Source organism: Rhinichthys klamathensis, unplaced genomic scaffold, assembly GCF_029890125.1.
Source record: "Rhinichthys klamathensis goyatoka isolate OS25496 unplaced genomic scaffold, OSU_Roscu_1.1 h1tg000633l_1, whole genome shotgun sequence".
Classification (NCBI taxonomy): Eukaryota; Metazoa; Chordata; class Actinopteri; order Cypriniformes; family Leuciscidae; genus Rhinichthys; species Rhinichthys klamathensis.
Genome location: NW_026607079.1, coordinates 682,090 through 707,865, shown reverse-complemented (window position 1 = coordinate 707,865; position 25,776 = coordinate 682,090). Strand labels below are relative to the sequence as shown.

The following is a 25,776-nucleotide window of genomic DNA, read 5'->3' as shown; positions in this document are numbered from 1 at the left end:
CAGTCTGCTATGCTGCACCTTCAAAGTTCAAACTGTGACTTTTTGCACACATTACACTCATGTAGTTACATTTTAAAATGGATGTCTATTTTTAATAATAATATTTTTATTCCTTACTATTTTTATGCACCTGTGCACCAGGATAAATTCATTTTACATGTTGTACTTGGCAATAAAAGCTGATTCTATCTCTATATTTAAAATATATTTATTAATGAATTACTAATTGATCAGATTTATTCTGTCTAAACAATCAAATACATTTTTTTAACATAATTTAAATCGCAATATAGTGCTTGCATTTAGCAAAAATTCTTAATTTGACTTTCATATCAAAAGTAACAAAGCTTATTGTGATTATTGGATGGAAGTAATGGCAAATAATGTTTAGTGAAGTTGTGTGCATCAACTGAAAACAGCATAGACTAAAATATCTCAGGTCATCAAACTGAAGATCGATTAAAAATTACAAATGGATATCATCAACCCCGCTCTGACATGTGTACCTGTTGTAGTTTATCATGTCGTGTGACACAGTCAAAATGTGCTATTGGAAAAATGCTATTTAAACGTCATTATTTTTGCTGATTTTGGACAAAACCAAATTTTCTGAAATTTCAGTGCATCACTAAAAGAACTAGAATATTTACACATAAAATGAATGTGATATATTTTTGGCATTAATATTATGATTGTGAAATTCTGATATAAATTTGTTCATAAGACTATCTCCCATTATCCTGCAGAGCTGCTTATATATGTAATATTGGTAACACTTTACAATAAGGTTCATTAGTTAACTACATTAGTTAGCATGCCATTAACTAATAATGCACTGCACGTATACAACATTTATTAATCTTTGTTCATGTTAATTTCAACATTTACTAATACTTTATTCAAATTTGGTTAACATTAATGCACTGTGAACTAACATGAACCGCTGTTTTTATCATCTAACATTAAAGGTGCCCTAGAATGTGAAATTGAATTTATTTGGGCATAGTTAAATAACAAGAGTTCAGTACATGGACATGACATACAGTGAGTCTCAAAGACCATTGTTTTCTCCTTCTTACTTAAATCTCGTTTTTGAAAAACACCCCTGAAAAACAGGCGAATCTCCACATAACACCGACTGTGACGCAACAGTCGGGATCATTAATATGTACGACTCCAAGAATTTGCATATGCCAGTCCATGTTCAATGCCAGGCGGAACTGCGCAGCCGAAGCATAGCAGTTGATCAGTGTTTGGATGCACACATGAACACAAAAATATCTTTTAGTTCCTTCATCTGAGCCTCTGAAGAAACAATGGGTTAATTTTATTTTCTCCGGAAATTTCCAAACATTTCACCGACTGTTTCCTCAACTTGGGCCAATACAGAGCTGGCCTCGGATCGAGCTACCAAGCAACACTTTCTGATGTGTAATTGCTCAAGTTCAGACAGGTAATCTTTCTCTCAAAATCGTTCAATACTGTTTATGCATCAGTAAGTCAAGCCAGTGACTAAAATGTCAACTTCACATCGTTTCTTTTAGTAGGATGAAAAAAACCTTATTTAACCTGTTAAGCTTCAAGCCCACTTTTGAAAAATCCCCAGAAATGACATACACAAACTGAAACAGATACAGTTCATGAATCCTTTGCACTAAAAGCACAAGTATGATCTCATTTGAAAGCTGACACCTGGTTGTTTATTGTAAATGTAGAATTAATTATTGTCATAATGAAAAAAAACAATTTTAAATAGCTTCAAAGTTTTGTAAAGTTATTAGAAATTTATTTTTATGAAACATCTTCATGAAAATAAAATTGAAGTTGGCCCTGGAGCAATCTAGAAATGCACTGCAGCTAAAGCCACATGTCTGACCATTTTATATTTAAAATCTGAAAATGATAAGTATAAAGCTCTGTATTTAGTTAAATGTTTTTCAAGATCATGTCAAATTACTTTATTTTGATTAGACTCTATTAGCAAACTGATGTTTAGTCATCTTCTGAGTCATCTATTCAGTCTATTGTCTCTATTGTTTTGTGGTGCCCCATTCAGTCTCAGTCTCCCCTGCACACATTTACACCTCTCCAGACTGGTTATTATGGCTCTAAATATGCATTTCTTTTGTCTGCATTATAGCTACTAACGACTGGCTATTCACAAGCTATTCATAGGGTTTCAAACCCTAATTTCTTTTATCAAAGTTCTCACTAAATATTTGAAACTGGTATCAAATGCACTGAAACATTTCAGTAAGCATTCCTATTTAGAAAAAAATCATAAAACAATAACTGCTCGTGGCAGGTGCGCCTGGGCTCGCTAGCATGTTAGCTTAGCACACCATCAATACACGACCATTTATGAGATTAAAACTATGTTTGCGCTCCAAACTCACTATATAACGCAAGTCTAGTGTTTTAAATAATCTTCTGTGATCTAACTTGGCTTCAGATAAAAAAAAATCAGACAGAAAATGTATTATTTAGTGTTCTGAACGATGATGAAATCTATATCGATTAGCATTACATTATAAATATAATCTATTATTATGAAATACCTGGCATGGCTTGAAGAACACAGGTAACTCAAATATCATTGCAATCATGTTTATTGTCTTCAAAACATCTTTATCTGCATGTTACAGCGATCTCTGTACTTTCTGTATCACTCAGTGACGTCCTGGAATGTCACATGACTATGTGTCTTCTTCATGATCCATATATGGACTTTTATTGGACATAATAGCGCCCCCATGCTATTGGTATGAATGGAAAACACAGCACATCTCAGTAAGAAGCGATCATTATGATTACATCGACGCATTTGGGTATAAATTCAATAAATATTATTCCTGTCTATAGAAATATGATGTGAATCTATGAGAATATATCAATATTTCTCCACATCTGCACATTGTTGAGCTAAAAGCCCTCAGGGACGTTGTTTTGTGAATCGCTGTCATGACGACAGCACGGAGTGTTTTTTATGAATGGACCGGCTGACGCTCATAATTCATATTAAAGGTATCGACTCATTTTTTTCATTTCATAACTCCTGACACAAATTAAGACATAACTGTCACTATAAGTTTCTCAGAATACAATAGTGGTCAAATACTGAATCTTGAGTCTTATATCTTTTTAATGATGTATAGTTTGTCAAGGTATAACATTAAATCTGATAGTATATTTGAACTAAATAAAAAAAAAAACGCTTCAGTGCGCCGACGCTCTGGAGAAGGTTAAGAGGTTAAATTGTGAATAAATTATATACAGAAAGCAATCAAAGAACAATCTTTCCACACAGCGCGAGTTTATCTGGACAACTCGTTATGAAATCAATGACGCACGTTACTGCACAACGAAGCTCTTACTGTATTTACATCATCGTGTTTGCATTGGTGAAAGCATTAGAGAGAGTGCAGAAACTGCATTGCAATGATAAGATCTTCATTCTCGCGATCAACACACTGTCCTCTGCTTGCTCAATGCTCATCACGGCAACATTTTATGTGATGGGAATAGATCTAAATACTTTAAAAACTTCTCACGATTCGTTAATCTCGATAGCTGTAATAGTAAAAACGTATAATAGCTGTAGTAAAATTATTCGAGAGAGTTTCACATGTAATACATAGCTATTTCATATGCAAGCATGTCAGCCAATCACAGCAGTGGCCGCGGTTACACTGAATCCCACAGCCAATCACAGCAGTGGGCGGCTACACTGAATCCCACAGCCAATCACAGCAGTGGCTGGCTACACTGAATCCCACAGCCAATCACAGCAGTGGGCGGCTACACTGAATCCCACAGCCAATCACAGCAGTGGGCGGCTACACTGAATCCCACAGCCAATCACAGCAGTGGGCGGCTACACTGAATCCCACAGCCAATCACAGCAGTGGGCAGCTACACTGAATCCCACAGCCAATCACAGCAGTGGGCGGCTACACTGAATCCCACAGCCAATCACAGCAGTGGGCGGTTACACTGAATCCCACAGCCAATCACAGCAGTGGGCGGCTACACTGAATCCCACAGCCAATCACAGCAGTGGGCGGCTACACTGAATCCCACAGCCAATCACAGCAGTGGCTGGCTACACTGAATCCCACAGCAGACACGCCCCTTCAAACAGAGCGTTCAAATCAGGCTAGGAAAAATGCCTTTTATTTCTAAATTATGACAATTAAGATCTAAAAAACATACTAACATTATAAGGGCAACCCAGGAAATATATAAAAAAAAAACACAAAAAACATTCTAGGGCACCTTTAACAAAGATGAACAAATACAGTAATAAATGTATTGCTCATGGTTAGTTCATGTTAGTTAATACATTAACGAATGTTAACTAACGAACCTTATTGTAAAGTGTTACCGTAATATTTAGCAGATAAAGCATCAAAACGCACTTTCATCAAAGTGCCACATGATTAATATAAGGTTTAGCCAGGTATGAATCGATAATGACAAGACGGGCCTAACAATACTTACTATATGTAAACTCCCACAAATTGACCCCTTGTTTTTTCTTTTCTTCTTTTTATTTTTGCCGTTTGTGTTGTCTTCAGAGATGGCCCAGCACTCGACACAACTGTCCACAGCGTCCTCCTTCTCCTCCGAGCAGTGGTGACTACACGAGCATTCACCTGAAGACAAACATGCATATCATCAGGATCATATCGGAAGTGTTTGTCTAATAGAGATTAGATAGTGACTATCCATAAAAACAGCATAACTCTCGCAAAAAAAAAAACAAGCTCAAATCTGACTGGCTGGCTTTACGGTCTGAAATCAGGATGCACAGGTTTTGAATCAGTCCAAAAACAATGTTTACAAGTTTCCAGAATAAGATGCAATGTCAACACAGTTGAATAGACAAATGTTTGACCATCTATAATCATAATAACGTTGCTTTACCCGTTTCATCATGGTTACACATGCCCTCGGTGCAGGCCACATCTGAGCCCTCTCTAGAGCCCGTCTCACTGCCCTCCATACTGGAGCAGTAACCACAGTCACTGCCGTTACTGTGAGGCAACACTACTAGAGGAACAAACAGGCACAAACACACCAGTCAGAGGCACTCTGGGTACTAGAAATACTTCATAATAAGGGGCAATATTTGCCACCTTAAATTGATTTCCAGGGCATTTTTACCTTATTAGATGCATGCATCGTCCTTTTGATAAATTCTCATATTTAATCAAATTCAATTAGAGAACAGAGACACTATGGAGTGTTAACCAATCAAATGAAATCCATTTTTGCAGAAGTGGCACAGAAGCTGTATCTAAAGCAGTATTTAGATGCATTTACACTGCAAATATTATTGCATATTAACAACAATTAAATGGTACTCTAAAAGTGCCCCTATTTTAAATGTTCCTAATTTTGTTTTGTTCCTACAATAGGTTTACATGCATCCAAGATCAAAAAACACTTTAATTTTCTCATAATATACAGTGCACATCATTCTCAGAGTCTGAAAACGGTTCGTTTGATTCAGTTTCTCTAAACTCCGCCTTTCTGAGAGCCTGCTCTGCTCTGATTGGTCAGACGGCTAAGTCTGCTGTGATTGGTCATTATCATATCTGAATTTCAGCTTCGTAGATACAAACAGTAACGATTGCTTTTGAAGTTCATGCAAAGCAGAAAACAGCTAAAAACCAAACTCTTCCAGTCTCAGATACAACTACAGTGTTTGAGGGCGGAGCAAAGAGACGCTGTTCAGCCAATCAAGAGCACAGGCTGGAATTATGCAATTATGCAAATTGTTACGCTGTAATAGAAAGTGAGATGGATTAACTGACGACTCGTTTCAGCAGTTCTGAATGGATTCTTTCTTTTGAGAGACGATAACTTTATTTGTCGTCCACTTTAATCTTTGAAAAATGATCTTTTACATTCACAAAACAGCTGCTATATTACACTGCATGAAGGGAATATTTGAAAAAGCATAATAGGGGCACGTTAAATACGAAACTAAAACCAAGTCACAGTCTTAATGACTGATTCGTTCAAATGTGTTGATTCATTCAGGAATGAGGCAAATGACTGTCTTTATGAATGGATCATTGAATCACTGCTTGGTTCCAAAACACTGATTTATACAGACTCTTGAGATGCACAATGACTTTGTTTGGAACTATTTTCGTTGGTGAAATAAAGCAAAAACAGAAAATATTGTGCCTAAAATGTAACCGAATTTTAAAGGTGTAGGATAAAAAAATAATAATTAAAAAAAGATTAGACAAAAAAAAAAAATTTTGACAAAAACAATGCCTCTCAATCATTACTGATGGTCCACTAGTAGTGTGTGGTGGTGTGTGTCTACAGAGTGTGTTTTCAGGCAAGCGGGTGATGGCAGGACATTAGCCGCGTTTCCATTACCCTTCAAATTGCGCAAATTGAAAATACGCTCAATGGAAACACGTCCATTTCGCAAAAACTCCCGTTTATCGCAAAAAAGTTTTTACGCTCGCATGAGGAGGTTTTTCAGGCAATTCGAAAAAGGAATATTTCGCGAAACAGGTTTTGCGCATTTACAGTCAGCTGACTTAGAAGATGTGTTTGGGGTCCGTGTCCGCAAATAATAATAATAATTATCATCATTATTATAACAACATTTATTAGGCTACATATGTAGAAGACGCTTTTATCCAAAAGGAAGAAAGCAATTCGTCACATCTCATTCATAATACAGGGCTATAAGATTATCACCAATAAACAAGATTTTGACGCATATCCAAGTGTTTCTGCGGAGAGTGGAGCGCGCACTTGCATTTTCCTATCAACAGTGGAAACAACTTAAAATACTCTATCATTTTTGGTCATACAGAAAATAATAATACATTATTCGCAACTACCGTTATTTGTGTAAACTCACAATAACAAGAAAACGTTGTGCTTTTGTAAAATAAAATAAAATAAAATAAAACAACCAGGCGCGCTTTCATGGTCTCCGTGAACTGAAGCGCTAGAACTGAAACAAAAATAGCCTAAGCTAAAGCTTGAAGTGTCCACTTTAAAACAAACAAATTCGAATCGAAAGCTAATAGCTTCTGATTATGTAATCCGTATGAAAGGTGCATTTCTCTCTAAAGGTGCATCCGCCTTAAAGCGGATATGGAGATGTTTTAGCCGATACAATTTTTTTTATTAATAAACAATTAAAATTCCTTGGTTTTTTTAGACACATTTATTATAGCCTATAACTCACCTATAAATCACCTTTCTGTAGGCTGTGGTTTAGGGGTCGACCGATTATCGGCGCCAATATTAAGCATTTTTATGGTTATCGGTATCGGCCATTTTCAAAACCGATTTGCCGATAAAATAATTTTATTTTGAAATGCGCTATATTTGGCTCTGACGCAGCCACCTTTGTCGGAACTCACCACTCTGTAGACTAGACTAATGTCCCCGCACATCTGATTTGTTGGGAGTCACGAGTCCGGCCAATCAGTGCGGAAAGCTGAGGCACTGAAAGTGTTGCATTCTCACACCGAGAGAGCACTCGCTGACTAGAGCTGCTTCACTGATCACGCTTCAGTTGTCTCTCAAAGTTAAGGCAGCAGCAGACTTTGCTGAAGAAGCAATAGATTTAAATCATTCTACTCTGAAGTTGCAAAATACCTCAATATAATAGAGCCCTGTGATTTCCGCGATGCAGAACAGACGGAGTCGCGGAATCCAGTCATAAAAACGGAATTTACTGTATAAAGCGGAATATCACGGAATTTGTCAACTTTTTGATGAATTAATAAAAAGCAGGTCAGTACAAATCAAACCGCAAAAAGACTATTTACATATGAATCCTGCGTGTCTCTAACGTTAAATGAATGGCGCAGAGACGCGTGATTTCAGTTACCACACACACACACACACACTGGAGCACACGTGACGCTTGCGCTGTTTTCAGCCTCAGCCGCATCATTATATGAGGACATGATTGCATAAGCATCATCTCCAGAGCCGCTTAGTCACTTCATGAGCTTTTTAATGCTTCAACTGAGAAAAGTTATCGACATATCATAAACACACAGAAACTCAAAGATCTCCACGGCAACCCGTCAAAATAAAAGTTCGTTTTTTCACAAGGCCCTAAAAATTAAATTTTTGTTAAACTGTAAATAAATTGAATGTTTGATTTTAATTCATTAGAAATGCTTTTTGATTACTAAAATTTTATTTAAAAAATTAAAATAGTCTTTTAAGTTTTACAAAATGTTTACAGAATGCTGCTGGGTGCTCCCTGCACTTTATACAAGTTATTATTATTATTATTATTATTAATAACAGTTCTCAGATTCAAAGATATGTTTAAAATCATTTAAAGAAAGTATTTGTCAAAAAAACCTTTGTTATTCTTAATTTTGACATTAATTTACAGTTTTACACCAGACATAGCTATAATATATATATATATCGGTTCAAAATATCGGTTATCGGTCTATTTGACCTGTAATAATCGGTATCGGCCCTGAAAATCACATATCGGTCGGCCCCTACTGTGGTTATAGCCTATGGCTCTTCTCATTCAGCACTGCGGGAAAAATATCATTTCCAGGTTCTAATTTGGCCTTAGAAAACCAGTAAAATCTACTTTTTTTTTTTCATATTAATTTGTCAATATTTTAAAAGTTTAATAAAGGGGCAAAAAGTCAAACAACAATCTGAAAATTCGTCGATATTTTTTTTTTGCGCAGCATTTGGTGTGTATAGGTACAGTTCAAATTAAAATTTTGGTGTTCAACTTTGCGTTTTAAAAATACAACCGTTCATTTTTCGTTTTGCAATTAGGCTACAGGTTAAATAAACGAATGGACACAAAAGTAGGCTACACTGACCGTTTAGACATAATACGAGACAGAGTTCTTTATTAAATATTTATCCAGGAATACTGGATTCTAAACCTCAAAGAAATACCACAATCAAGACCTCAGAGCAGAAATGAGGGAGAAACAGCCAGGAACTCCTTAGGCTATACCTGTGTGCCGTTCTCAGTATAAGGGTCTTTCCCTTCCATTAATGCTTGGATAACACACCACGTTAGGGGTGGGCGATATGGCAAAAATATCATATCACGATTTTTTTCAGGAAAATCACGATTAACGATTTTATCACGATTCTTTTTCATGTTGGTTTTACTATTTTTACTATAAGTGACTGAGCATTACAGCCAAACTAATGTCCCTATTTTTAAAAAAAAGCCTTATAGGTAACAAAAGAAAAAAGAATGGCAGACATTTAGGCCAAAGTGGCGAAGATAAAAATCTTTATCATTATTTTCTTTGTTATTAAGAATTAGGAACAAAGATACACATTAAGCATACACAACTTCATATACAAATGAAATAAACAGTGTTTTATTTTTTCAGCTACAGTAGGGGTATTTAACAGTAGCTTGAAGAAAGTAATTAGGCTAAATGAACAAATACGAAAATAAAACACAACATAGACTTCACTGTATAAATGATACATTGATTATTATTAAAGCTACTACTAAAGTTCTCAGTCAAGAGCAGTGAGTGATTTCCTCTTTGTGTTTTGTTGTTTTATTAACATTAAAGGGATAGTTCTCCCAAACATTTTAATTGTCATCATTTACTCTCTCAAGTTGTTTTAAACCCGAATAAGTTTCTTTCTTCTGTTGAAAATAAAAGTTATTTGGAAGAATGTGGCTAACCAAACAGTTGCTGTACTCCAGTGACTTCCATAGTATATGTTTTCCTACTATGGAAGTCAATGGGGACCAGCAACTGTTTGGTTAGCCACATTCTTCCAAATAACTTTTATTTTCAACAGAAGAAAGAAATTAATACAGGTTTGGAACAACATTAGAGTGAGTAAATAATGACAGAATTTTTATTTTTGGGTGAACTATCTCTTTAAGGACAAGAGGCAGCTTGTTTACTAACTGGCTACTGTCGCTTTAAGAGCTGCACGCGACGCGTCTAATATACACACATTTGACAAGCCGATTTCCTCATTTTTTTCTGTTTGCTTTCACTTTAGACATAACCAACTTTGTTTATGTAAACCTTGTGTGTATTTGACAATATTAGCGCAATAAGACTCGAAAGATAACTTATAACGTAGTCCAGTAAACAGACGCTGTTAGACAGGCTTTTAGTGCCCGTGTGCTTCGGGTGTATGCGCTCAGAAAGCACACGTCAGAACAGCGCATCAGCAGTGAATTACATGTTTAACCAGCAAGGCTTTAAAGCACATTCAAATAATGAACTTCTGTGAACTGCAGTGTCCCGTTCCTCTGCGTTAACATTTGTTGTATGTTGAGACGGAGCTCGGCGCCAGAACTGCAACTGATAAAATGCACGATACTACGATATTTCTTCAAAAGCAGATCGTGGAGACATTTTAATCGTCCACGATCAAAAACGGTGATATCGCACACCCCTACACCACGTCTCCTTCCATTAATAATAATAATAATAATAATGTAATGTCTAGTGCGGTGGCTGGGATATAGGCTATAAACCTACCAACATCCGTTACCATGATTTTTGGAATGACTGATCGCGAGAGGGAAAAAATACATTTTAGTCGCATAACTTCGGTTAATGGAAACGCCGTCATTGCGCAATAGTTTTTTATCGACATTTAGAAAAAAAAAAAAAAAAAAGAAAAAAATCGCAAAAGTTTTGCGCAATTCTGGAATGGAAACGCGCCTATTGTTGTGTGTCTGAAGCTCCGCTAATTGCGTCTTGACACAAAACCAGCTCGCTAATCTTACTATTGCCTTGTTGACTGCTATACTCGACAGATTACTAGGCACTATAATTATGTTTTTATGATGACATTTGTTGTTTATTAGCAAGCTAGACTGAATATGGCTAAGCTCACTCGCAAATGATTTGCAAAATCGCTAATCTTCCCGCAGCTAGTCTGAAGTTTCTGCCGGCGAGGAGACGCCAAGTTTGAATGTGGTGTTTACAAACAGTAGCATACATTTCTGCACAGTACACCTTTCATTTCTGGTGTGTTGAACTGTTGAATTAAACCAGCATTACAGTTGCAGTCATGCTGATATCTGGGAAATGTGTGATATTACTGCTAACTATATCATAAGATTAATCTCATACAGGGACTGAGAGCGTTCAGAATCCAGCCGTGTATTACCGTAGACGATACATATCAAGTCAAGTCACCATTTATACATCGCTTTAACAATATAGATTGTTTCAAAGCAGCTTTACAGCGATGATAAGAAATTACAGTAACAGATTGTTTAGGCTTTACAGCAGCTCTAGAATAAGGTTATTGTCCAGATAAAGTTAGTTTTGATTGATTCACTTCCGTCGCAAAGATCATTAGTTATTAACTTAGTGGTTAAGTTAAAAACTAACACGACACCGGTCTAACAGAAAACCCTTAATGCGCTCCGGCCGCTCATTCACACACAACAGTGTTTGAGCTCGAGAACGCAAACCTTGAAACAGGTTCCAAGATGCAGGCGTTGAAAAACGGTATCATCTCCGCGTAAACTTCAAAAACGCGAATCTGTGAGAACGCTGACGGCGTGCACATGCGTATTACACGTTTAGACTATAGGTATGTGCGTTTGAATATATATGTGTGCAGGCGTGTAGTCTTTCTTCACAAATTGACCTCAACAAACTACTTGTCTGGCCTTAAAAATTCATGAAACAAATTTTTTTGTATTATCCATGTGAACTGGAATCATTTTGACAATGTTTTCTCTGTAAATACGTAAAGGGGGCAATATCACATATCACACAGGCATCCTCTGCGAGCTCTCTTTACCTTTCTGGGTTTTGGGGGAGCGCAGGATTGAGGTCGCGGGACAGGTACAGGAGGAGCTCTCGCTGGTGATGATGACCTCCACGCTGCCGGACTCCTCTCCACTCCCACACGACTTACAGCCGCCGTCCACAGACTCAGACGAACCCTGGGGAAACACCAGAATAAAAAATAAATCTACATTTATACAAATAAAAAATAAAACATACGACCTCGCGTTGTCGTTTCAATCACGTTTACACACAGCATCCGAAACTTTCGTCCGTCATAAAAAAAATAGTATAGAGCTTTATTGTCATTGTAAACAACGAAATTACAAATTTGAAAAAAGAAAATGTAGGTCTAAATTTAACATTTTTGTTCAAATTCGGATCGGGTTTCGATTTTCTGCGTTTTTTGAAAAAGCGCATACGAAAATTTCGGACTCAGTGTGCAAGGGCCTCAAAGTCAATTTATTTTTCTTATTCACATCTCATATTCATATCTTGAAAATTCAATATGATCACCATAATTTAGATCGCAATTATTTTAATACCATACAAATATTGCTCTAATTGTAAAATATAAATTATATCTATACTACCGTTTAAAAATTTGGGGTCTGCAAGATTTTTTTTAATTAGCTTAATACTTTTATTCAGCAAGGAAAAATCAAAAGTGATTAAAAAAGAAATCACATTTATAATGTTAAAAAAGAAATCACATTTACAATGTTACAAAAATTTCTATTTAGAAATAAATTCTGTTCTGTATTCATCAAAGAATCGTAATAAAAAGCATCACGGTTTCCATAAAAATATGAAGTTTTCAACATTGATAATAATCATAAATGTTTCTTGAGCATCAGATCATCATATTAGAGTGATTTCTGAAGGATCATGTGACACTGAAGACTGGAGTAATGATGCTGAAAATTCAGCTTTGATCACAGGAATAAATTACTTTACTGTATATTCACATAGAAAACAGCTATTGTAATAATTTTCACAATATTGCGATTTTTTGTGTGAAAATCTACTGATTTAGAGAAGGCAGTGAAGGAGAGGAACAGAGACACATTAAAGGAGTCATTACCTCATCAAGGCTTTTATCTTTTTCCCCCTCCGCTTCTTGTTCACACTTGTTTTTGCGTCTGTTCTTGCGTTTTTGCCTCTTCTTCTCCTGTTTGAGTTCTTTGGCTCTCTCCTCTTCTGAGAGCTCCTCACAGAGTTGCTCCAGTCTGCTGATGCCCTGAACCCTCTCCACCGCCATCTGCACAACATTTAACACTGAACACGTGAGCTTCAGACTCAGAAACAACACCGCCGTCATATAACACACTTCCCACAAGTACAAAACAGGGCTTTAAACTACTTTACTGAATAAAGGTCCTTGCACACCGAGTCAAAAATAAATACGACCTCACGTTGTGTCAATCACGTTTACACACTGCCTCCGAAACTTTCATCCGTCATACATTTCGATTTCGATTCGATTTTCTGTGTTTTTCGCATTCGTTACAAGCATTTTGAGAGGTGTTTTGACACTTCAGAGCCACCGAATGACTCAGTGTGCAAGGACCTTAAAGTTAATTTATTTTTCTTATTCACATAATGTGAGGAACCTCGGGTCAAACTAAAAATTACACAAGCATTTTATTTTATATCCATTTTAGAAGTATAATTTTCTTGCAAGCTTGTGTATGGATACCGTTCAAAGCCCTGTGATTTCCCAGTAATAAAGATTTATTTAAATATTACAAAATTAAATGAATGTTACTCACTAGAAAGCAACAGATTTTGGGCAATTAATAGGACCTGGCTAGTTTTGGTCCATATGTTGGTTTAAAGCCAATGCTAAACTAATATTTCTCATATAAACACATTTACATGGATGTTGCACATTTTAGGAGGATTGCATACATTTTAGGTCAAACTAAAAATTACACAAGCATCTTATTTTTTATCGTATCATTTTCTTGCAACCTTGTATATTCCAAGTAATAAATATTTATTTAAATAGTACAAAATTAAAAGAAGAAGAAAAGAAAAAAGGTTTTGGCCCACGTGTTGGTTAATAACCAATGCTAAACTTATATTTCTCATATAAACAAATTTACATGGGTATGGCACATTTTAAGAGGATTGCATTCAAAATGTAAGATCATTTTTTGTATAATTAGTTACAACAAGGATATCAGAGATTGGATGGACAAAAATTCTTCAATTGAATGAAAAGAAAACAGAAGTCATCCTGTTTGGCTCTAAAACTCAAATTGATAAATACAGTGTTTTATTAAGTAATTCGCAGTTAAAAGTTAACTCTCATGTTAGAAATCTTGGGGTCAAAAATGAATTTTGATAAACAAACTGTAGTTAGCGCAAGCTTTTTTCAACTATAGTGTCTTCATAAGTTAAAGCATATTCTAACTTTTAAAGATTTGGAGATAGTAATACACGCTCTGATATCCTCACGACTCGATTATTGTAATGCTTTGTACGCTGGAATTAGTCAATCATCAATTTCACGTTTACAGTTTGTTCAAAATGCTCCAGCTCGCTTCCTTACTGGGACAAAAAAGAGGGAACATATCACACCTATACGGGCCTCCCTCCACTGGCTACCCGTGAAACAGAGGATTGATTTCAAGGTTTTAACTTATGTGTTCAAAGCTTTAAACGGTTTGGCCCCGATTTATATAACTTTTAAGCTTAAATTCTCCTCAGAGATCACTTAGATCATCATCTAAGTTATTATTAATCGTCCCAAAAACCCGCCTAAAAACAAAGGGCGATAGGTCTTTCTAAGTTTATGCGCCAAAATGATGGAATACTCTTCCATTATCTATCAGAGTCTCCCCTACATTAAAAATGTTTAAAACTTTGACTAAAACTTACCTTTTTGCACAAGCATACTGAAATGCATCTAAAATGCTATATATATTTCTGTAAATAGCATGTGAGTTGTCTATTTTATTGTTGTTACTAGGTTTTATATATATACACTACCGTTCAAAAGTTTGGGGTCAGTGAGAATTTTATTTTTATTTTTTGGAGGAAAGAAATCAATACTTAATTTGATCGAAAGTGACAGTAAAGACATTTATAATGTTACAAAAGATTCTATTTCAAACAAATGCTGTTCTTTTGAACTTCCTATTCATCAAAGAATCCTAAAAAAACAAAAAAACACTGTACAACTGACAGACCAACAACTGTTTCAACATTGATAATAATAATAAATGTTTCTTGAGCATCAAATCCTCATATTATACTGATTTGTGAAGGATCATTTGACACTGAAGACACTGACACTGGTGATGCTGAAAATTCAGCTTTGATCACAGGAATAAATTACACTTTACTATATATTCACACAGAAAACAGCTGATTTACACTGGAATAATATTTAATACTATAACTGATTTTTGTTGTATTTTTAATCAAATAAGCGCAGCCATGGTTAGCAGAAGAGAATTCTTTTAAAAGTATTTAAAATCGTACCGACCCCAAACGTTTGAACGGTAGTGTATATGTTTTTTGGTTTGAATTTTTGGAAATGTTATGCTATCTGTATGTGCAGCTGTACTTGCACTGTGAAGCACTTTGGTCAACATTCGTGTTGTTTAAAAGTGCTATACAAATAAACTTGACCTTGACCTTGACAATTGAATGTAATATTTAATAGTTGGATACAGTCAAGAAGGATTTGCATCCTATTTATGAAAAGGTATTCAAAATGAATCATAAGATGAATATTATGCGAAAGCTTTACCTCGAAGCTTTTACGCAGTGCATCAATGCCCAAATAGAAGAGCATCTGCCACGTCTGCTCCTCGGCTCGCAGCTTCTGCCAGATCCGGTGCAGCCGCTCGTACAGGTGGATCCCCAGACACGTCAACACCTCCTCCTGGGCGATATCTATGGTCTTCGCGTGTCTCTCCCGACGCCTGTAAATGAGCCAATGGTGGTTTATGATTTAACGGCGGTATATTCATGATAATGGAATTATTAGGGGTGGGTGATAGGGCAAAAATATCATATCACGTTTTTTTTCCAGATGGGATAGCAATCCACAATCTTGTTACGAATCTTATTAATTAGACTTAAGACTTTTTACAAGTTACTAAGCAATAGAATTAAAAATATAGCCCTATAAACAGGGCTTGACGTTAACTTTTTTGCTCTTTAAGACACTTTCCAGTTACTACTGGTAGTCACTGTATGAAGAATTTTTGGGTATAATATGTCACAGGTTACTTTATTTTGCTCTCCTCACTTACATAAATGAACTATAGACCCCTTTTCAGTTGGTAAACATGGTGACGTTTTTATGTGGGCGGAGCTTAGGTGGAGGCAGAACGATACCTCTGGACGCTTCACTAACGCTAGTTAGCAAGTATTGTTAGCTTGTTTTTTAACAATGACTGGAGAAAATCAGATTTTATCTTAATGTGCAAGGTCACTCACTGTCCAGGACCGCGATTGTTATTTTCAAAAGTTAATTTTAACGGACGGAACGAGATTGGTCGACCCGTAGCCTACCCGTAAGCTTGTTTTGCCTCCAGCTAGCGCCGTGACGTAACTGTGACGTCGGCGCAAAAGGGGTCTATAGTGTCCTGCACCCAATAGTACAATTATATCTGGTGTCTGAATAATTTTTGGTTTGACTAGACTCCACATGGACTGAATCACTCACTCATAACCCCCGGCGAACTCTGGTTCTGCTCGGCCCAGTAAGTGAGCGATGAAGTCGGTCTCGCAGCAGACGTGGATGTGGCGCTCGTGTGGACAGCATCGCAAGCCCTCGTACAGAGACGCACAGTAGCCTTTCTCTTTACTGCAGTCCAGATCCCCCACCAGGATATTGTACGCTCGCAGAACCTTGTTCTTACAGTCAGTACAGAACCTGAGAATGACAGAATGACGTTGCAGAAAGAGAAAATCAGAGATTTTCAGAGACAAAGTAAATAATCATTAAGGCGAGACACCACAGGTGAATAGGGTAAAAAAAAATATATATATATATATATATATCACCCTACTTCACCAGTTTATTGATTACATTACTAATTTAATAAAAGTTTTCTGAAATGTTATGTTTAAGTACGTAAATGAGGTGTTATCTAATTAAATATGCACTAATTTGCATACATTTCTAGAACAAAAATCTGAACATTGGATAAAGTCAGGTTCAAAATTCTTGTTTTGATATATTAGAGTAATAGGTTTTTACACGGGATTTTGGATATCTCTATTTATCACTCAGAAAATACTGTCAACAGCCAAAAATAAATAAATTTTTGCAAATTTTGAAAAGGAATAACATGTATAAAATCAGGAAAATTATATATGAACAAACCCCTCTGTAAAAACCTTCAGAATATAGAAAAGAATAAAACTGTAAAGTTTGGTGTGTGTAAGTGTTACTGAAGTGGAGATTTCTGGCTCAACGTAGGAGGAAAAACTCATTTCGAGAAAACGGCCTTTAAAGATATAATTGAAATCTACAGCCGCAAATAGATAAAGTGCTCTAAAAGATGCAAGTGTATTTTGGATGTTTTCTGTCCACTAGTCTGAAAAAACACTTTATGAAAAGCCAAAAATCTCAACATTGACAGATGCCTGTAGTGTCTCGCCTTAATTAACAGAAATGTGTAAGATCACAATCTCTTACCGGTGTTTGCGCAGGTACGTCTCCAGAGTCTCCAACAGAGAGGAGCTGTCAATCAGAACCACTTCATCACGACAATCCTGTGACATCAGCTCCCACACGTCCATCCAGCTGCCCCTGCACGGCGGAAAACACAGTTAATAGGGGCGCAACGATACCCTCATGATGTCACGACTCGACACATCACCATAATGACCTCACGATACGATATTACTGCGATACTCCAAGACATATAGTAAAAGGTTAACCAAAAAATGTAAAGTTGATTAAAATGCAAAATTTTATATTACATTGTGGGTGAATGGATGATGAATAGGTTCGGAGGTGGTGCTGAAACCCAAAGCACAGGACTATACAGACACCAGAATAACAATATTCATAATTCTGAAGCTGAAAATACTGAATTATTTTAAACAAATATTGCACTCTTTCACTGACTAGATCTGTTTAAAATAATAATACTGGTAACAAGACATTTGGCATTATCAGGACCTTCAAATATTCCCCCATTGCATTATTATACATTAAATTCAACATTATATATAGTAGTTTAAAAACTCTGAAAACTAGATTTTTTTCCCACTCACAACCCTACTTATATATAGCACAGGTGGCAACGCTTGAATTTATCTTATTTTATTTAAATAATCAAACTGCATTTATTCAAAATGCTTGGAATCAGGGTAAATATGTTCATTGCGAAAACATTATTATTATTATTTTTAAGAAAAGCATCTCAAGCACAATTTTTATTTTGGGTGAACTATCCACGATGCATATTGTTGTATTTTTGTAGTGCGATATATTGTGACACGATGTATTGTTACACCCCTACATTTAAACCAAATGCGTTCTGATATGGGTAGGGATGCACCAAACGTTCAGAAATTCGCACTTAAATTAAAACGTCCACATTAGAGGCTTAACTAACTTTATTGGGTTGTATGATTTGTCGTAAGTAGGTCGTAAGCTCTCCATAACGTAATACGTAGTCGCATAATATGAAGATTACCCTCAAATGACCCAATAGAAACCTTCAAACTCATGAGTAGAAGTTGTGTTGAAATGCGTACATTTCCGATTCTAACTTCTTATGCCTTGATTCTTTTGAAATACGATATTACTTCGTAATTATTAATCTATATTTAAATATTTAAAACTATTTGAAATGAATAAGGATTAATAAATAAAGAAAATATATTATACATATTCTACTTACATAATTTGTGTTTTTTCTAATCATTATGTTGTCATATATATATATATAATTGATTTTATTTGACAATAAGTTTGCGCTGTTTAGATCTGGAATATTGAAGAGCAGCTATTCACGTATTTTATCCATATAATGTTCTCTCTCTTAAAATGTAAGCGAGTGTCAATGCCAACATTACCATACATGTCTAAAGGATTGAAGTCTGATTGATGAAGTTCAGACATTCTGCTGTTTAATTTAAAGAGCATATTGCAGGTAAAAAAAAATCTAAATTAATATATAATAGGGCTGCAACGATTAGTCGACGTTGTCGACAACGTCGACAATAAATATTTGTCGACAAATATCTTTGTTGTCGAGTAGTCGTTTGATCTCACGTGTCCTAATGTAAGGGCCTGCAATATCGCGATTTGACCGCTGTAGTGTAGTGTAGTGCAGCCCTTACAAATGCTATTGCGGTAGGAGAAAACACAGCGCGAATTATGACAGTGCAAACGAATCCGAACTAGCAAGGTTTAGGTTTGGGAAAGTTTCACAAAACTTCAAATCAAGAATGCTGTCGTGTGCAATACATGCAAGGCGGAACTTGCTTTTCACGGGAGCACAACATGCATGTTGGAGTGCAAGAGGAAATATCCCGGCAAAAGAGGAGCCGGTGAGAAGTGAGTGTTCTCCAGCTGGAGCTTAACGTTACTAACCAGCGGTAAATCTCTCTTTATTAGAGAATGCAATACTACTAATAATAGTAATAATATTATCAATAGTAATATAATTACAGTAATGTGATGACTTATTTTGCATAGAATAAAGCTTGATCGAGCTTAGGAGTCAGGGCTGTTTTTATTATTGTAACACTATTAGTATATTAGGTATTATTATAGTCTTATCACTTGCCTGTATTTTGTTCAATAATCATGAAGACTTACAAAACGAGATGTTATATCCTTCCTATGATATAGGAAGAATATCATGGCAGTTACTTTATCATACTATAAATTAAAAGGTGAATGAGAACGTCTCTGTCAGCTCAATTGTCATGTAAAAAAAGATTGTAATTTTATACTTATAATAATTGTTTGCAGATTAATATTTTACCATTCTTTGTGTCCTGAAGTAAATGTCCCTTTTTCTGTTTCAGTTCTAAGAAAAGCAGTGGGCCTATTAAACAATGCTTAGAGAGCATTTCTGTGTGATTTAAGTTGGACCGAAATCTGAAAACTTAAAGAGAATGACCTGTTTAGTTGGCTCAAAGTTCATTAAAACAACTATTTCAAAAGCTGAAGTGATTTTATTTTTTTATATTATAGTTAGAATATGTATAACTCAATGTTTTAACTAATTGGAAAAGCTGAATAATCGTTCCAAACTTACTGATTAGTCTGCGAAATAATCGATGATTAGTCGATTAATCGTTCTAATAATCGTTAGATTAATCGATTATCAAAATAATCGTTTGTTGCAGCCCTAATATATAACCTTGTATGATAATACCATATGAAAAGTTAATGCAGGATTTAAAATGTTTTAAAATGACATAAGGGCACTAATTTAGTAGATAAAGTGAGCGTTTCTTGGACTGCTCGTAAAAACGGCTTGTTTTTTTCAAAATGGCGTCATTTTACGTCACGCTAGGGAGCCTCGGCTCAGTGCAGAGTAGGCTGGTGTTCAGTAAGAGCGTTCAATAATAGTGTATATTCACAATAATTTTATTTACTGATCTAAAAGTATTATTATAATTACTATTATTATTATTAAAAAATACAGTGCTACCACTACTACTTTTATTTTCATGAATGCTGTTTGTTGCCAAGTACTACCGCCACTATTTTTATCTTTGTTATAATTATTATTATTAGTATGAACACTGCCTCTACATCTACTACAATTCTATTACAATTACTATGAATATCTCAATATTGCTTCTATCTAAATCTCAAAAATATCCCATTGCTTAAACTTACCAATGTACCTGCATACATCACTAGATCGATATATTTATATTTAAAGGAGCTGTATGTAAGAAATTTATTTCAATTAATCATAAAATGGCCCTGAAATGTCTCTAGACATTAAGAAATCATGTACATTTCAAATACTTATATCACTGACAACAGTAGTCTGGCCAGGATATTGTCATTTAAAAAGTGCAGTTGCAGCCCTCAACTGATGTTGATGTTGTCATGTTGTGTTTTGGTCTGATGCTCCGCCCTCCTCCTATCTACCAATCACGAAGTCAGTAGTGTTGCGGCATCCGGGTTGCCAGCTCTGCTCTAGTTACCACAGCTGCAGCTCGTCACGTTCCTGCTGGATCCTGCAGCCAATCTGGCAACCTCGAGTCAGGGAGGAGGGTGAGGGGATACACCACTCTACAGTAATTTGACAGTGATTGCAGTACTAGTTTTGGCCACAATCTTACATACAGCTCCTTTAACTGTTTCTTTTGTTTGTTTTTTGTTTTTGTTTTCATTGTGTGCTCCATGTACGTCTTTCCTTCTTTTGTATGTGTATATAATTCAATGATCTGTTATCTTGTATAAACTACAATGTTTTTGTTAACTTTCAATAAAAAAATAAAAAATAAAAAGTAAGAGCGGCCGTGAGTCAGTGTGTTTTCGGTAGTTTTTGTATTTTAATTTATCATCGTCATGGTAAATTATTGTTTGTGGAGGTTGCAAAAACTCCGGCCTGTCAGGACATCGAGTCCACAGGTTTCCATAACAAGAAAAGGGACGGTGTTGTATATCTTTCGTGCCTGGTGCGGTGTGTGCCGGTGAAGAGACGGGATTTCTCTTCCGCATCGGCTTCGAGAAACGCGGTCGTGTGTAGCGTTCACTTCCGATCGGAGGATTATCATTCCGGCGATATGATGGGATGCCTCAAAATGGGATGCCGAAGCAAAAATATTGATCGTCTAATACTGTACCAATGGCATGAAATAGTGTGATATAGGTAGTCATGCCCTAAATAGAGGCAACTTGTAATTGAAAAACAAAATTACTCAGGTTGTTTAAATATTCAAATCTTTAATTTTCTGTTTATGTTATAACCCAGGTGAAAAATATGTATTAAAAATGTACTTGGGTATGTTTTCAGTACAATAGAAATATACTCAAGTATAGTTTTTATACATTTAATAGTATAAATCTACCCTAAACATACTAATGTCTGCTGGCCTGATATACGATGGTAATAATCTGTACAATATTGTGAGCACAGTGTATATCGTTAGCGAACGTGTATATCTATAAGCACGTCTCTCACCAAGACACCTGTCCTGTTCTCCACTGGTTCTCCTCACACCACAACTCATGGTGTCTCTGACCGTTCTGTCTGACATTAGTCCTGGCCTGTCCTGCTCTCTTGGCAGCATAGCAGGCTCATAATTGTATGGCTGTGGTCCGTCATACGAGTAAGTACTTCCTCAGCGTCCGAAATGTCATTGCGATCCATTGTTTTCCTGTTGTCTGAATCGACCGCTCTCCCGCCTGTTGCGTCACGCCCGCCACGCCCATTTTCAGACGCGGAAGTAAAATTCTCACAAAAACGACTCCAGAAGCGTCTGTAGCGTATTTATAAGTATATTTTAAAGAAAATCTAGTTCCTAAATTATTTTTCTATACATTGACTTGTTGGGTCCTCTAACCTGCAATATGCCCTTTAAACTGTGATTCATTGTCGCAGGCCTCTGTACATATTTGGTGTATGCATAGAGTTGCATTACAACTAAGTTTAATGGTTCCACGCAAAAATATTTAGTAGTGCGTGCATTGTAACTTATGCACATCTGGTCCAAGGACACATCCCAGGTTTTCTGGTGAATGCATTTTACATTACATGAAAAATATGTCTAGGGATTCTGTCAAGGAGGAAGACATTGCCATCTCAAAAACACCAAATGTCAGGATGATTAAAACAACGGACTCACCCTAAAGGCTTCGGTTTGTGTGTGTCTAAAGAGTGCAGTTGGCAGCGTTTGTTCTTTTTACTCTTCGGGATGGAATCAATTATGTTGTTTAACTTTGACCTGCAACAAAGGAATAAAAAGCACACGTTAACATTAAAGACAACACAGATACATTTTACCGGCAAGTTCAAAACTATTCAATCGGCACATCCTTTCCCTTACACGATGCACTGAACTTCCATAATGTGTCATTTCCATAATGTAGGTTGTGACTTAAAGTCACCATACAATCAAAACCGCCCATTTTTATTTTTAATGGAATATCACAGTAATTATTATAAATGATTTATCTGTGCGCATCCTTTTTTTTTTTTAAGTCATGTGCCTTGTAATCTTGAATCAGAAAATCTTCCCCTCCCTCTTGCAGAATCTCTTCTCTGATGATGAGGGCGGGGCTATAACCTGTCACTCACATGAGATCAGCCAATAGCAAACCACAACCATCCAATCAATTCCCCACGGACAAAATCAAGTCCCGCCCACATTTGTTCTCGTTCAAGAAGTCTCAATAAGGAACTTCCACTTCATCCTGACTTTAATTTTAGCCATAAGGACTTTATTGGATAGCAAGGCTGATGATTAATAGATTATAATATTTTCCCTGCCCATCATTACACCATGTTTTTCTTTGGAATAACTTGCATTAATAAGATTTAATTAGAAAGTAATTGGGGTCAATCTTGATTTTATGTTTACTTCAGTTGGTCTGGAAATATGAGGCAAACATTATGGCGCTTTTTCACTGCATGGTACAGTTCGGTACGGCTCGCTTTAAATGGGGCCACCTCTGTTGTTCCAGGCGTACCGTACCGATACTAAGGGGCTGTTTACACCTGGCCACTTCATGCGTTTTCTGTGATGGGATAGCTATCCGATCGTGAAAATGCCCTCCGAAACGCATTCGAGACGAATTTGAATCCGATCGCTCAAACCACTTCACACTGTAAAAAACAATGAGTAAAATTTACTTAATTTTTTAAGGCAAGTTTTTGCACTGAAATTTTTTGAGTAAATTTCACACACAGAATTAACCCTTTAAGTGTCACCCCCCTTTTTTTGAATATACATGAAAATGCACATTTCGAACTTAAATGGTTGTAATTCAAGAATGCTTTGGAATATAGACGTAAGATTGGTCTTGTTTTAAAGAAGACATTTGGCAGATTTTTGTAGAAGTGAAATAAATTAAGAAAGTGAAACAGAAAAAAACTTATAGAAGTTTGAGTTTATGAAAATGTACAATGTAAAAAATGTAATTATTCATATTTTATAGGGGTGTAACGATATTTGAACCGAACCGAAAAACCGCGATACACCACCCACGATACGTATCGCGATACTCTCATGGCGAACCGAACACGCCCCGCCCCCTGCGGCCCCGCCCAGACCCGGCTCATTGCACCTCATGTGTTATGTGTACACAACGAATACAGGGCTGTTGCCTAACCACCATTAACCACATATAATCGCAATAAGCTCAGTGTTTTGTTACTTTTGATAATAAGCAAGGTGTAATCTTTCAAATTATGTCTATTTGATAACGAAATGCAAACAATAAATGCCGTTTTGGCGCTCTTAGATGTGGCGTGACAGATATCACTGTATGCATGCGGCAGCGCGGAGCGCGATCATCTCTTCCTCAGTTACAGAATAAACATGAATGGACACCCGAAGGTGGGGGTGGAAAGATACAGTATACTTACTGAAAGGCATCATAACTCGTGTAAACACTCAATCAGTGTTTCAACAGCGGAAATACGTCAATAAAACGCTTAGTTTTTCACATAGCTTTATATTTACCTCTGGCAAGTCATTCAGTGTCCACAGCTTGCTGGTTTGCTAACTCTTTCACTAAATAAATGCTATATATTAGCCTATATATTATATTTTACTTAACCTGTTTATGATATCTTGATTATTTAATGTATGTTTAAAATAGTTGTCATGAAAATAACAGCAACTGTGTAAATTATTATATAACAATAACAAATTAGAGTAAAAACATGTTAATGCAAAAATTGCCTTATGTGCAGTTTACATGTTTTCATACAATTTGTTACTTGAGTGTTGATTATTATTATATCATTTAGGCTAAAAGTCTAGGCTCTGTTGTTAAGCTTTAATGTTATAGTAATGAGCAAGTAAGGGCTGTAGTTTACAGCATTAGCAGATAATTTTGTTATCCTTGAGAAACGTTTACTTGTAATTGAATTAATTTAAAGACAAGGACACAATTTGTTCATTAAAGCACTGTTTAATAAAAAATAAAAGCAATTTTAGCTTTCTAAACCCGCCCACCCCACCGAAATGCACCGAAATGAACCGAACCGAACCAAACCGAGACCTCAAAACCGTGGGACGAACCGAACCGTCGGGTTTGTGTATCGTTACACCCCTAATATTTTATTTAAAATACATATTTTCAAAACCTGGGCGACTCTAAAACTGCAAAAAAATCAAAGCCAAAAATCTGAACAAGTTGTGTTTCAAATTTTAGGTTGATATCTCAAAAAATGAGCTTTCAGTAAGATTTTGTTTGGGCGCAGTACCAAACTTTTTCACTAGATGACAACCAGACTCCATTACTGCCCATATAAGGGCTTCTCCATTTCCATATGTGTTTTGAGTGATATGAACCATTATTTCCACAATTTTCATACAATTTATGAAGTAGACATCCTATTCAGAAGTAGTATGAGAAGTTTGGCAGATTTTGATATGATTTCAACCTCTAAGAAACATAAAAAGAACACGCATGTGCGTTTTAGCTTCCTGCCACATCATATAATTTTTTTCTTTATATAAAAAAAAAAATTCAGACCTTTTTTTTTTTTAAATAATTGAATGGATGCTATCTTTTGAACTCTTGGCATGAAAACAAACTGAGGTTTCTACCCTTCTTTCATGATTTTTCATGTTCATCACTATTTCAAAATAAAGGTCTAAGAGTATGAAAATATTATTGTTGCAAATTGAAAAATTACGGCTCCTCTGTAATTTATTTTGAAAATCAATCACCAAATATGGAAACTAGAGATTGTAAGCTTTCAAATAATATATAGTTTGTCAAGATTAGTTTAGGTTTAGTATAGGATATTACTGTTTTAAAAATGTAAAGGATTTGGACCCACCGGTGGGCCCGTGACACTTA

General features: G+C 36.0%; 1 protein-coding gene across 3 annotated transcripts in view; it reads right to left on the bottom strand.

The window, feature by feature from the left end:
- The window catches only part of ggnbp2 (gametogenetin binding protein 2), a 42,222-nt gene that overhangs the window by 5,392 nt on the left and 11,054 nt on the right, over nt 1-25,776 (bottom strand). The window contains exons 5-12 of one of the 3 annotated variants that reach the window (XM_056241172.1): nt 22,587-22,685; nt 17,449-17,562; nt 16,471-16,680; nt 15,547-15,721; nt 12,868-13,044; nt 11,797-11,941; nt 4,927-5,052; nt 4,501-4,655 (exon numbers count right to left, since the gene is read on the bottom strand). In XM_056241172.1, coding sequence (XP_056097147.1) covers nt 4,501-4,655; nt 4,927-5,052; nt 11,797-11,941; nt 12,868-13,044; nt 15,547-15,721; nt 16,471-16,680; nt 17,449-17,562; nt 22,587-22,685 — 1,201 coding nt within the window. The remainder of the gene's footprint in view (nt 1-4,500; nt 4,656-4,926; nt 5,053-11,796; nt 11,942-12,867; nt 13,045-15,546; nt 15,722-16,470; nt 16,681-17,448; nt 17,563-22,586; nt 22,686-25,776) is intronic. The other 2 variants (XM_056241173.1, XM_056241174.1) reach the window with 2 other exon arrangements.